General features: G+C 40.1%; 2 protein-coding genes across 10 annotated transcripts in view; one reads left to right on the forward strand and one right to left on the reverse strand.

Moving 5' to 3' along the window:
• Positions 1–219: 219 nt before the first annotated feature.
• TIGD4 (tigger transposable element derived 4) lies at positions 220–1788 on the reverse strand. The gene has a single exon (XM_074904035.1). It carries the CDS (start codon positions 1786–1788, stop codon positions 256–258), a length of 1533 nt encoding a protein of 510 aa, XP_074760136.1. The 3' UTR covers positions 220–255.
• Positions 1789–2027: 239 nt separating this feature from the next.
• The window catches only part of ARFIP1 (ARF interacting protein 1), a 43029-nt gene continuing 31550 nt past the window's right edge, over positions 2028–13506 (forward strand). For 7 of the 9 annotated variants that reach the window (XM_074905626.1, XM_074905628.1, XM_074905629.1 and 4 more), the window contains exons 1-3: positions 2028–2495; positions 6796–6869; positions 11527–11628. In XM_074905626.1, the coding sequence (XP_074761727.1) occupies positions 6798–6869; positions 11527–11628 (174 nt within the window). In that variant the 5' untranslated portion in view covers positions 2028–2495; positions 6796–6797. Of the gene's footprint in view, positions 2496–6767; positions 6870–11526; positions 11629–13506 lie in introns of those variants that run through there. The other 2 variants (XM_074905632.1, XM_074905625.1) reach the window with 2 other exon arrangements.

A 13506-nucleotide genomic window follows, 5' to 3' on the forward strand; every position in this document is an offset into this window, starting at 1 on the left:
AAGAATTTTGCCTCAACTGTACTTACTTCCTCTCTCTACCCCAAATTTTATGGTTTTTCCTCCTGAATTTGTGGAAGACGTCAGTTCACAGCCTTTTTTTCATAATTTCAAATTTCTTCCATTATGTAAATATAGGCACCTGAGCAAGACACACTAGAGAACACTGCAGCAACACTTGCTATTAAATTCCATATTTTTGTTTACTTACATAATTCCTTTTTTTTAATTACGTGTTTTTACACTTTGCTAAAATATTTATTTATATGCTACATGTTGAATAAAATTCTCCAGGTCAGCTAGGGAATCGTGAAGAGAATCATTCATGTCTTGACTTCTGAGAAACTTTCGAAGGGTATCTAAAGCACTCAAAGCCTCATTTTTTGATGGCAAAGGCTGTTCAGCTCCCTGAAATCGATCACCTTCCTCCTCATCACCAACAAATGTCTCAGCTTTATCTGATGTGCTTTCTTTGGCACACATCCTTTCATTATTTGTGTGCATTTCATAAGTTAACAAGTCATCATCTAGAGCTGCACATTCCTCCAAAGATAAGCCTTCTGGAAACTCCACTCCAGCTGCCTGTGCACGTGCAATCAAATCAAAATCACTTTCAACCTCCGTATCGTAAACATTTGTCCTGGTTTCTAAGTTGAAGCCTGCTTCATTATAACTTTTTACAATAGTCTCTGGTGTTATTTTCCTCCAGCACAGGTACAACATCTCAATTGCATCGAGAAGAGTCAGCATAAACTCTTTATTACCTTCTACGCAGTCAACAAATCTCTTGATAAGACAATGCCTGTATTTAACCTTCAGACTTCTGATAACCCCTTGTTTCATAGCTATGTATGAAGAAGAGTCTGGAGGAGAGACCACTAATTTGACAGACTTCAGGTTCTTTACTTTAGTGTGAGCTGGGAGAGAATCGACACAAATAACTACTCGTCGCTGCTGTGCTTGAAATCTGTCATCAAGTTTATGCATCCACTGTTCAAACACTTCTGAAGACATCCACGCCATATCATTTGCTTCATAATCCACAGGTAGTGACTTCACATCTTTGAAAGAGCATGGACTTTTGTTTTTTCCTATAACAAGCAAAGGAAGTTTCTCGGAGCCATCCATATTTGCACCTGCCACTAGGGTTATTTTCTCTTTGCTGAGTTTACCTACAGAACAAGTTTCCCCTTTAAATGCAAATGTGTTATGTGGTAACATCTGATACAACAATCCAGTCTCCTGTATATAAAACACGTTTTTTGGCTGATAATCATTTAAATAACTAGGAAGAACATTTTGGTACCAAAGAGCTGGAGCATCCACTGCAGTAGCAGCAGCTGCTTCTACAGGCTGAGCTCTGAAAACTAAACCGTGCCTTGACTTGAAACGATCGAGCCAGCCATTACTGCATTTAAAATCGCTATGCCCAAGCTTCTGGGCAAAATCATTAGCCTTGAGGCGCAACATCGGACCGTTTACCGGCACATTCAAGCACTGAGCAATGCTGTACCACTTCATGAGTGCCTCCTCCAGGTCGGTATAAAAAGCAGTCCTTAGTCTTTTTCTTTTAGGGTCAAATCGCAAGGATTCAAAGGCTTCCAAAAGTTTTTCTTTATTCTTTATAATCGAAGACAAGGAATTCTTCTTTATGCCATACTTGGCTGCTATGTCTGCCTTTTTCTTGCCACTCTCCACAGCACTTATGATGTCCATTTTCTCCTCAATGGATATGCTTTTTTTCCTCCTCGCTATGGGTTCGGGCAGAGGACTCCCCGAAGCCTCTGCCATGGTACCCGCTTTCCGCACCCAGGCAGGCAGGCTCCTGCTCTGCCGCTTTCGGCTGCGGCCGCCTCGGATGAGGCCGGTTTTCGGATCTCCCGGAGGCGGGACCCTCGGCGGAGGCGGGAGCACCCCCCCGCGGGCAGCGCCGCTGCTGGGGCGCCGAGCACCGGGCCCAGCCGCGCACCTCGGCCCCGAGGGGGGGCGCGCCCGCCCGCGCGCGGCCCGAGGGCTGGATGCGGCCGCCACCACCGCAGGGGCCGCGGCTCCCGCTCCCCGCGGCCTCCCCTGAGAGGAGCCGCCGACCCCCAGCCTCTGGGCACCCCCTCGCCCGCCCCCCGGCCGGGCCGCCCTCCCAGAGGCCTCCGCCGGGCGGGATCAACGTCCCAGCGCGGGCAGGGCGAGCGGGCGCCGCTGCCGGCGGGTGAGGGGGGCGGGCCCGGCTCCGGTGGCTCCGGCTCCGCGGGGCAGCGACCATAGAGAGGCGCACCGCCGCCTAGAGAGGCCGCCGTCCGCCTGCCCGCCCGGCGCGGCCGCCGTCAGCCGCCTTTCCGGCCCCGCGCTTCCGGCTCCTCCCGGTACCGGAGAAGGAAGAAAATAAAGCTGGAGAGGGGGCACCGCCGCCTCCCTCCTCCTTCCCCCCTTCCCTACCTCCGTCCCGTCCTCCCTCCCCCCTCAGTACGACGCCCCCGGGGCCGCAGCGGCGCCGCCGGCAGGTGAGGGACGGGCCGGGGCAGGCCGTTGGGTCCTGGCGTCGGGTCGGGCCTGGCCCGGCGGTCACTGCGGCGAGACGGGGAGGGCCGGGCCGTACTTCACCTCACCTTCCGCTCCGTCCCGTCCTGCGTGTCGCACCGCGGGAGCGGCCTCCGCTTCCCCGGCAGCCCGTGAGTGCGGGCAGCGAGCGGCTGGGCCTGTCGCTGGCGTGGAGGGAGCCCTCAGGGGTCTCTTAGCGGGTCCCCCCCGGGGGCTGCTCCCGCCCGCTTCGTCCCGCGCCAGGGGCCGGGAGGGCGGTGCGGGTTGGGGTCTGCCCATCTCCTCGCCTGTCTGCGGGGTTCACGGCGGGGTCCCCGCTCCGAGGGGTGGTGGGCACCCGGAGAGGATGGGCAGAGACTGAGCTTGGTAGAAGGTGGGTTTCACGAGAGATAAAGGGAACCTCTGTTGGTGGAGGAAGAAATCTCTAGATACTGCATAAATTTCATGCCCCTGGGACTTCTTCCACGCCCTGACAATTATTGTTTTAAGTGTTCCAATTTGTCTTTTGCATTTGGCTTACTGTTCTTAAAACACGGGAACACTGGTGGTGTGTGACAGGCAGGTGTTGCATATGGCATTGTTTACAAACTAGAAGGAATTCTTATAGTGGTGCTTATGTACATCTCTGATCTATCATTTTTAACTGGAATCCCATCATAGCCTTTCATCTTGGATCCCTTGAACTGGATATAGTTTCGGTGTCTAACATGTGCTTTTTATGCTTGATGGAACTGGTAACAAGCAGTTAGCGCAGTCAGTAGCTTTGTTATCTAAGTGCTGATTCTCTATAAGAGATAACAGAAGCGTTCTTTTGCAGGGTTGGAGAAGGATGCCATTTGCTTAGTGCAACTCCAAAACTAAACGGCTGTCTGAATCATATGTTTATGTATATACGTATGTACACACACAGTTAAAATGTAGGGCGTAAGTAATACAGAAGAACATTAGATTGGAGAAATTGGAAGCTGAGGCAATATCTTAATCAGCTGCTTCTTTCTGTGTGGGTCGAAGTTGAAACTATAATGGAAGCCCATGCCTTAGCTAATCTGGAGAGGAGCAGAGCTTTAAAGCACTTAGGGGCAGGTTGACCTCTAGAGTAGGGAGTGTGGAAGTTAGTTGCAGCCCTGTTCTGCAGTCCTTATCTCCATCCCGTAACTTTCAAGCATAATTAGATCTTGCAAGTGGAGCAGCCAGGGAATTCAAGAGTATAAAGAGGGAACTATGGTATGATTGGAGTAGGAAGAGTTTAATACAGTTCTTAAATTGATCTTGACAAGAATTAGTGGTAATGTTCTTAGTTAGAAATTGAAATTAAGAAAAGATGTGTTAAATCATTATTTTTCACCAGTGCTTGCATTTTCTGCAGTGTTACAAGAACTGTATTGCTTACCTATGCAGTGGAGTGAGTAAGGCAACGATAAAAGTGTGTAATGAACTTTATTTGGACAGAAAGTATCTTGGTTTTACCTTATTGGCAATTAATTTAAGAGAAACTGAAGTGAAAGAGCCAGTGCATCCTGCTTAGGAAAGCAGATATAATTGTTGAGAATCCCATGGTTCTCATTTCAGACACCACAAGCCATTTATTTAAGTAATGTAACTATGTTAAGAATAAGCCCCTATTCAAAATGAATTTTTTGCTGGTGACATTTAATTCATATTTGCATGAATAAGCAAATATGAATTTGCCTTTTTTATGAAAAGTCCATAAGCATGCTCTTATAACCACTAGTTATAATTGGTTAGATGTCCCTGAAATCTTCATCCTAGAAGAAGTTTATTGTGTTGTTAATAAGTTTTTGCTTTGCTATGCTTTTTACTTTGCCAGTTGAAGAAATGATGTCTTGATCCCCAGGACTTAAAACTTGTGTGGCTTTATTTATGGTGAGCAAAACTTAAAATGACTGAGGTTGTAATCCTGTATGCATTTAAGGTGGCTTTGCCATGGGGGGAAGATTCTCAGACTACTCTATCTCCTCAGTTCTACTCTGGTGCAGTATTTGTATGGATTTGCGGAATTGGTCTAGTGGAGGGGTGAAAATGAAAATCCAGAGGGGCAGGAATGATGAGGGCAAGGGTTTGGGCTTAAATTCATGTCACAATATGGATCAGGCATGTTTTTTTCTAAGTAGAACATCTCCAGGTTTTAATTGTAGCTGATGGTAGTCAGTGTCCTGGTACACTGAACAGTTGCCTAGCATGTTGTAAAGTTGTGGCTGGTTTAGTGAAAAAATAATGGATAATGCAGAATTCATACTGTACTGAAGAGTAGCAAGCTCTTGTGAATAATTGCCCTTTCTCTGACACCTTCAAGAGAAAATCAGGAACTACTGAGATACAGAAGTCTAGATGCATTTCTGTAATGGAACCTTAAATATAAGTAATATATGTATGTAGATGCCATGTGTGCCACAATGTCACATGAACGTCTTAACTTCTGAATCTTTGTAAACATGTAGAAAGCTTTCATCATTTGATGTTTACATCCCCATTTTTTTGCTATAGAGGCAGTCATTGGGGAATTCTGTAGTTAAACTAGAACGTGCAGTTAAACTTTTTACAAAAGCCACCTTTAATCTAGTTTTCCCCTTCTCATGTTTTAAAGTTGGTCAGTGAGATCTTGCAGAGCTGTGTTGCAGCAAAAGAATACTATACAAAAAATTGGCGTGGGGGGGATTGTAACAAAAATGGTAAATTACTTTGGATTTTAAAAAATTAATTACTTATCTTTATGCAGTGTCTTCTACATGGGTTTCTGACATGCTTCATGCCATTAGATTAGATTAAGAGTTCTTAAGGCTATCAAGAAAATATTTTTGCTCCTTATAGCATTTAATAGTTTTAAACAGCATTACCGTGGTATGTAAGTTTGTATGTGAGGTACAAACATAACTTCAGGATCACTAATGTGGTAAAACTGAGGTACATACTGTCTTAACCAGGACTGCACTACAGGATGAATTTAGCTGCTTCTCTAATCAGCAGAACAAAGAAATCACTCTTCAAGTCCGTAACGGACATTTTTTATCTACTTGGAAATAAGCTGTTAAGCATGTAGGTTGTTTTCAAGCGGAAGTTTGGACAGGACTGTGTGTAAAAACAGCACCTCTCCTGGATGAGTTTTTGCAATCAAAAGTATTATAGAAAATTTAAAAATATATATAAAGAAGTTATATTTCTTTCTTAATTACTTTGAGAAGAAGTTTGGTTGGAGAATAAATCCAACTTCATTCAGTGATAGACCTGAATGGATTGTTTTTCTGGAGAAAATCTCTTATTTTACGTGTTTGGTTTTCCAAAGTAAAGTAATAGGTTTTCCAGTGTAATATGATCTAGATGATTCAGTTTCTCAGCCTTTGTGTCCTTATTTTATTTCACTTGTCATGTGAGTGGCTTACCTTATTAATTATTTGCTTTAATGAAAATGTCTTATAGCTCAGGAAGTTGGAATACAATATAAATAGTGATCTCTTTATAATTTTTCTTAAACTGATACGTGGCAGAACATGTGTAAAATTATGCAAGACTTAATGAACTGAAGTCATGTGTGATTGGTTATACTCAATACTGACAGACTGCTTAATTTTTAATGATTGGTTGTCTTCTCTCAAACAGCCTGAGTGAATTGCAGTGTCACCTGCAGCTATTCAAAATCAAATTTAGATACTTTTTCTTATTTAAGCTATATTAGGTATGTAATTTATCTCTCATGATCACTGTACTCAGAGTTGATTTCTTGCACGTGTTCTTCGTGTTATCAACTTTCTTTCCCTCTGTATGTAATTTTTTTTGAGAATTAAAGGAAAGGGATTCTGTTTCTAGTTAGGCATAACAAACTGAACAGCTTACTAGGTTCCAGTGGCTTAGCATCAGTATAAACTTGCACAACTTGTATAAATCTCACATCTTAACAAAATTGTGACCTTTGCCAATGGTAGAATACAGTCAGTGTGTTGTTGCAGGTGATAGTAAATGTCAGCCTAAGAACCTTGCTTGACTTCCTGGGTTTTATGTTGCAAGCTTAGCCGTCTGTGCAGGCAGGGTTGTTTTGGAAATGGAAGCTTATGCTAGACTGTATTCCCAGTCTTGGTTAGATTTTGGAGAGGTGAAGACCTGGACACCATCAAAAGAGGGAGGTTTCTCTTTGCTTTAGCAGAACTTGTAAAAAAAATGTTTTCTGAAAGCCTACTTCAGTTTCTTTAAGGTGCAACATCCATCTCCTTTCACACCAATTAATGCATGCCAAACCTATTTTATTTTCAGGTATGTCAGAACACAGCAGTGAATCCACAACACTTGATGAGTCTCATCCAGCTGCAGAAGAGGTCCAGTCTGAGGTGATTGGGTGATAGTTATATTAGTGTAAAATCAACCAATCCCAGCAACAGTTTCAGACTGCCAAATATTCTGATATACATAGCACAGTGAAAGTGGTATGGGGATACGAGTTCATGCACATTATCTTGAATGGGTGGGGTTGGTTTTGAGACACTATTAAGAACAATCCAATTAATTCATAGGAAAGGATTACTTCAGTAGTCTATTGCTGTGCTGTGGTATTTTTTTTGTAAGTTGAATAGATTTAGGTGTGGTAGAGTCAGAAATGTGTAAATCCTGCAGGAAGAAAGGGTTGGTATTTAACAGGCAGCAATCTTTGTATAACCTCACTATAACAAGGTATTCTACCTGCTGCTGGAGTGGTGAATCTTTTTATTCTTGGGAGCAGATACACTTTGTACCTTCTTTGTGGAGAAGTCTGACTTCTAAAATTATGAACAAATTCCTAAGGTTCCCAGTCATATTTAGCCAATTAAATTTATTGGAAGACTGTAAAGAGTAAACATTTCCCTGACTGTTCTAGAGTAAGAATGGAAAAAAGTGCTGCTGACTTTATCACAATTAGAGATTCAGTGCCAGTGAATTGTTTTTAAACTTCTAATAAAAATGTAATAGTAATTCCACAGGTATTTAGCATACCTCAAAATCTGCTCTTTGTAAACAGAGATGTGTGAAGAAAATTGTGATTGAGTTACTAAATGATGAATATATTTTTATCTAAATGAAATGTTCAGCTGAAACTTCATGATTTTCTGTAGTTCTGATGTCATTCATGCCTAATACATCAATGCAAATTTAAGAAATACTTTAGATTTACTTTAGGCTCTTACAACATATGATAAATTTTCTTCTGAGGATTCAGTTTCTTTATATACTTAGTTTAAATCAACAGTGGGCTACACTTGCCAAAGAACACTTAATTCAGCAGTCATATTCACTGTTTCTACAGAAATACTGTTGTGGTTTTGTGGTTTAGTTTTCTCTCAGATCAATAAGCTTACCATGATTGCATGAGGGAACATGCATCCAGAGGTAAAGAGAAATGGCTGCTGGTTTTGGTAGTAGCCTACAGTTCAAGTATTTTGAGACACTGCACTGCTGAAGTAAGCTGATGCTGTGGCCAAGAGCCTGTGGTCCTTCATTCTCAGTACTTTCTTACTGCATTATTACCCGCTCTGTTTCATAGGCACAAGTGTTGGGGCTGTGTGATGAACTGTTCTGGAGAACTGATTTGAATGGAAAAATTACCTATCCCCTTTTTGGGCATAGGTCACCTTCTTTTAACCTGCAGCGTTTCTGCGATCTTGTTTGCTGTACAAATACATTGTTCCGGCCCAGGGAAGAGGTGGGGGGATGGGGAGGGCTGATGGGGGTGAAGAGTTAGGGGTAAAGGGCAGAAAAATGGTCAAGGACTTGTTCTTGGCAGCAATGCTATTTTAGACTGTTTACTAAAATGCAGGTGGTGATTTCTTGTTATGGCTGAGCCAAATTAGCAGTTTATCCCACTTCCCTTTTTTCAGCTGCTCATTTTGTGTCTTTGGTGGTTGTCTGACCTCATTGCAAACTATATCAACTCACTGAAACTGTGGAAAATTAACGCAGAGAAAAGGTCTATCTATTGCCAGACTTGTGAGTTGAGTGTGTTTACTGTGCAGCCAGGTGAATGGTTGGGAGATGGGACACTGGGGCTCACAGGGAGGACTGGAAAAGCAGAGTGGTGAAACATCCTCCTTTCAGCAATGGAAAATGGTGTTTTAGTTTGGATGTAACATGAAGCTGAAGTTATCAAGTAATTTTTTGCTTTCTCTGAACTTGATACATAGCTCTGGCTCAAGTAGGAATACCTAAAAAATACAGGAATCGCAAATTGCTTCTAGGTCACCTTAGATTTGTCCAGAGAAGCTGATGAATTTTTGTTTTCCAATATATGTATTTACTAGACACATATATGCATATGCATGCACTTGTATATCTCTGAATAAATGCATAAACGTGTATCAGTGTACAATATTAGCAAAATTATTTGGGATTCTCGATGAAAAACAACCAAGCCAAGTATTTGTTTCACCTTTAATTAAATTTGGAGATACAGTTTGGTTTGTGATCCCTGCCAAATGACCTGTAACCCCTGACAGTACAGGACTTCCCCTTGATGCTGTGCTTTCTGACAATTTGCAGAAAGAACAGCAAAAATAGCTATGTTAGCCTATACTAACGTTTTGGTATTGTGCAGGTAGCTGTGACGGGCCAAGCATTTTGAAAAATATCTCGCTTTACCATGTCGAGTGGGAAGTATAGTTCCTAGCGGTCTTGGAGTTTAAGCAGATGTGAGATTTAGAGCAAGTTTAAGAAGCTTGAGCTATTGGACAGATTTCCTAAATTAAATTCTAATGTGGCAGGTAACTAGAACATTTGATCAAATGTACAGCAGCTCCCTGTGAGGATCAGGGAATTGGACTCAATCCTTATGGGTCCCTTCCAACTTGAGATATTCTATGAAATGAAACACATTACTGTGTTGAAAGTACTTGTAAAATAAACACAGACATTTTGGTGTTCCTCAATATTTTCATTTTCTTAAAGGCTATGAGTTTTGAGTTTGTTCTGTTGTATGAAGTATGACCCAAAAAAAAGCTGTTCTGTGTTCTCGTTGTGGGTGAAGACTGGGCTATGTGGAGAATTCAGTATGTTAGGCCAATGTGAATATATGGCATGTGAGCTATTCCTTCCCAGTGCTGAAAGAAGGCACTTACTGGATCCTAAATGAGAGGGATTGATGGGGTAGGTTAGTGTGTTATAAATTTAAGAAAAAGTGGCTTTATAGCACACTGACTTTTTCTTAAATGATTTGAACTATGTTCTCTGTGTATTTCAAATTTTTTTGAAAGCTGTGCCTAAATGTTTAGCTTCTCATTTAGGGAAGTGCTTCATAAAGTACTATTTTTGAATGAGTAGCTTTCAATTCAGTTTTGAGAAGTTAGTGGTAGAGAAAGTCTTGGTCCTCAAAAGGAGAAAACATCCCCTCAGATGGTACTTTATGAGTGTGCATCCACGGATTGTAGTTCATGTGTATGGTTCTTAGATGCCTTGGCCTTTTTCTCTGTGTGGGTAAAAGGCAGCATTTAATCAGAACTGGATGGACTTCTGGTAGTGTTTTAATGCTGATAATTGAAGAAGCTTGTTATACTTTCAGAAATGGAAATCAGATTTTGTAGATACCAAATAAAGTTCAAGTAGTGAGCTGTGCTTCAAAAGACCGGTAGAGGTGAAGTCTCAGTAGTTTAGAATCTTTGGAAGAAGTCATGGTAATACAGTTTCGAAAGCCATCTGGAGTTAGAGGAGCATGCATGTGTTTATTGGAGCCCACAGGCTAGTTAGAAAAAAAGCTTGGGAAGCCTCAGAGCTTACTAAGGAAATCAAGCTTACTAATGTAAATGAAGGGGTGATAGGTGAAAGTGGGGGAAATATTAGTAATGGGATATGACAGAAGACATTGCCAATTCAGGATGATGCAGGTGATCCTGAGTAAGTACCAGCAGTATCTTTGTGTTCTATGGATATCCTGTAAAAGCTTCATGTGTAGTTGGAAAAGCAGCTGTGGTACTTCCAGCCTGATCTCAGACCGGGACTCTTCCTCACCCTTTGACTGAAAAGAGCTGGTTCAGTTTGATGATTTAGGAGCTTTAAGAGAAGAAAGCACCTATTCTGAAGTACCCATTGATGGTGTACCATGTCTTGTCAGTCTTGCACAGATGCATGGTCTGTTTGAAGTCTTCTGACAACTTTTATGTAAGTAATTGAACAAACACTGCTTCAGTTGTGTGTTGTTTTTCGTACTGTTTACACTTTAGTTGACTAAGGAAGCTGCCTTGCAGAATTAAGGGTAGCTTTTTGAGTTTCTTTTAGTTTTGGAGAATGTTAGGGTGCCATTCCCTCTTCAGGTGCTTGTAAACAGTGTGCATTTCTTCTGGGTTATACTTTAGGCCATTATTGAAAGCAGTGGTTTCACAGCTGCTGCTACTGTTCATAATGCAGCTGCATTTTGAAGCTGACTTTGTTTCTTGAATTGCATTGGTGCTTTTAAGTTCGTGTTTCTGCATTTCACTTTAGATTTACTGCTGACTGAATGAGTTGCATGCCAACAGTTTGGTCAGAAGGTGGCACTATACTATGATAAAATAGAAGCAAGTTAAACTATTTTAAAGTTTGGAATCATTACTTTTCATTTTGTAACACATGATTAAACTCATTGCACTTTTCCAACATTTCTTACTTATCATTAGCTAGTATAATTTTTTTAGTCAAGCTCACCTTTTTTATAGTTTGAGCTACATAAATTAAGGGTCAAGTATGCATAGAAAATACTTGTCTGGCCCCACATGTCTCATTTGTGTCTATATAAATGGGTGAAATTTTAGTCTTTCTTTTCTCTTAGATCTTGAAGCTTTAAATTTCTTCTTTCTGAGCTGTGCTAGCGTATTAATGCAATTTGGGTATGTGATTAAATGGATGTATACAGACCTAGTATATCAGAAAATTACCAATAGGAGTTTGAAATAAAATCAACCGTTATGAAACCTATACATCAAGTATTTTCATATAGATCACTCATAGGAAATTTAAGACTATGCCCACCTTTTTCTTCTTATACTATAGGAAGGTGCAATGGCTCAAGAGTCTCCCAAAAATTCAGCAGCAGAAATTCCTGTGACTAGCAATGGACAGCTGGAAGATTCTCACGAGCACAGCTTTAACAGGGTAAGACATTTTTTTGCAGTCTAACCATTATCAGAAGTGCTGAAGTTACAACGCAATGCACAGCAGACTTCACTTGACATAGTTTTCTAGAGCGTTAATGGAAAAACTCCTTTGAAGCTCAGAAATTATTGTTAAAGTTGACATAGCATAATGTGATTGCACATTGCAATCATCTTTTTTATATAAAAAGCATGTTAGTAGTGACAAATATTTCTGAGCATGAAATAGTGTAAAGAATTGGGTGCTCTGTAATACACAAATTTATATGCTTCTATGTTCTTGTCTTTGATCTTTGAGGATACTGATTTAAATCCAACAATTTTATTTATAAAACAAGATAACAAGCATGTTCAAAATATACTTAATAGGTCCTCTGAATTCAAGCTAACAAATCCTAAATTTTTTATGAAGAAGTGACATATTGTTAGAGGCAAGATACTTCTGAGGGGTATTAAGTTTGGAGGCAACATGCCTAAAAGTAAAGAAAGAGACATTGTGATTTGAAATTGTAAACAGGAGAGAAGTAACTTTCCTTGTGTTGAAACAGAAAAATTATTACTGTATTTCTGTCTGCTATATAGATGAAATATATCAGAACCCATCCTATTTGTTGTATGTTGAGAAAAAGTTATACTTCCATAATCATCTGTATGCAATCTCGATTTTTTTCCCTTAACCTTGACATATTTTACTCAGTTCTTCTTGTTTGGCTGTCCAGCAGAGGGTGCTATGGTATAAATTGTAATGGAATTTGGGGTTGATGTTCTTTACTTTTTATTTTGATTTTCAGTTGGAAATGTGAAGACTAGTTAATTATCCACATTTATTTGGTATCTATTGAGGCTTTTAAGGAAATATCTAAGCTTTAACAGTCCCATGCTGACTTGTAGTGCAGGATAATTTCTAAAAGAAATACTGAGCAGAACTTCAAAATTTTATTATTCCCTACTAAAATGCTGATTAGAGGGGGGAACCTTCATGAGTTTAAAAACAAATTACATAAACATCCTGAATACTAGTAAAATAATCATCTGCCTAAATTTGTATTCTGGTTTTAGTTTTAATGGAAAAACTCCTTCAAAGCTGATAAATTGTTGTTAAGTTGACTAAAATAACTAAAGCAGATATTGTACGCTGCGATAACATTTTTATATATAGTGGCAAATTTTTATATATAGCGGCAAATTTTTTCTGAATGTTAAATAGTGTGATGTATTGGGTGCTCTGTAATGTACAGTCAAGTGTATACGTTTCTAATTCTTGAGTCTAAGCCTTGAGGATACTGATTTTTAATCCAGCAATTTTATTCATAAAATGAGAAAACAGCATTTAAATATATATTAAAATATAGGTTTAAACATGTGTTTATTATATTATCATTATAAATAAAAAAGTTATTTAAATATGCTAAAAATGTGTGAAAATATTGAAAATTAAAATACATCCTGCAAACAACACGTGAGACCATTTGACTATGATTGCAGAGTATAGTGAGCATGGCTGTCAAAAAAAGTATAAAACTTAATGAGATGGAAATGCATCCATATTAGAGCTCTTATTAAAAAATATGGGGCTTATTACTGGGCATTTTCTTCTACTTCCCCTGAACAGGCCATGACTTTTTTTGGAGTAGCACTGCAATGAGGGAAGGCTTCTTAGATTTGTCATTCAAATTTACCAGTAGCATAATGTAAAAATGACAACAGTGTTTAATGAAATAAAGGTAAAAGTAAATTTTGATAAAGATGTACCTATGTTTAGGAGGAACAATAAATATACACCTTGAAGTGGTAATGAATTTGGGTTCAACTGGAAGCAGAGAAACAGATTTACTATTTTTAAGCCTCATAAATTTGTTGCTGCTGTGACTTGATTGCT

This window comes from Athene noctua, chromosome 4 (assembly GCF_965140245.1).
Source record: "Athene noctua chromosome 4, bAthNoc1.hap1.1, whole genome shotgun sequence".
NCBI lineage: Eukaryota > Metazoa > Chordata > Aves > Strigiformes > Strigidae > Athene > Athene noctua.

Coding starts and splice junctions, on each gene's coding strand:
- TIGD4 (XM_074904035.1), bottom strand. CDS start 1,788: ATGGCAGAGGCTTCGGGGAGTCCTCTGCCCGAACCCATAGCGAGGAGG.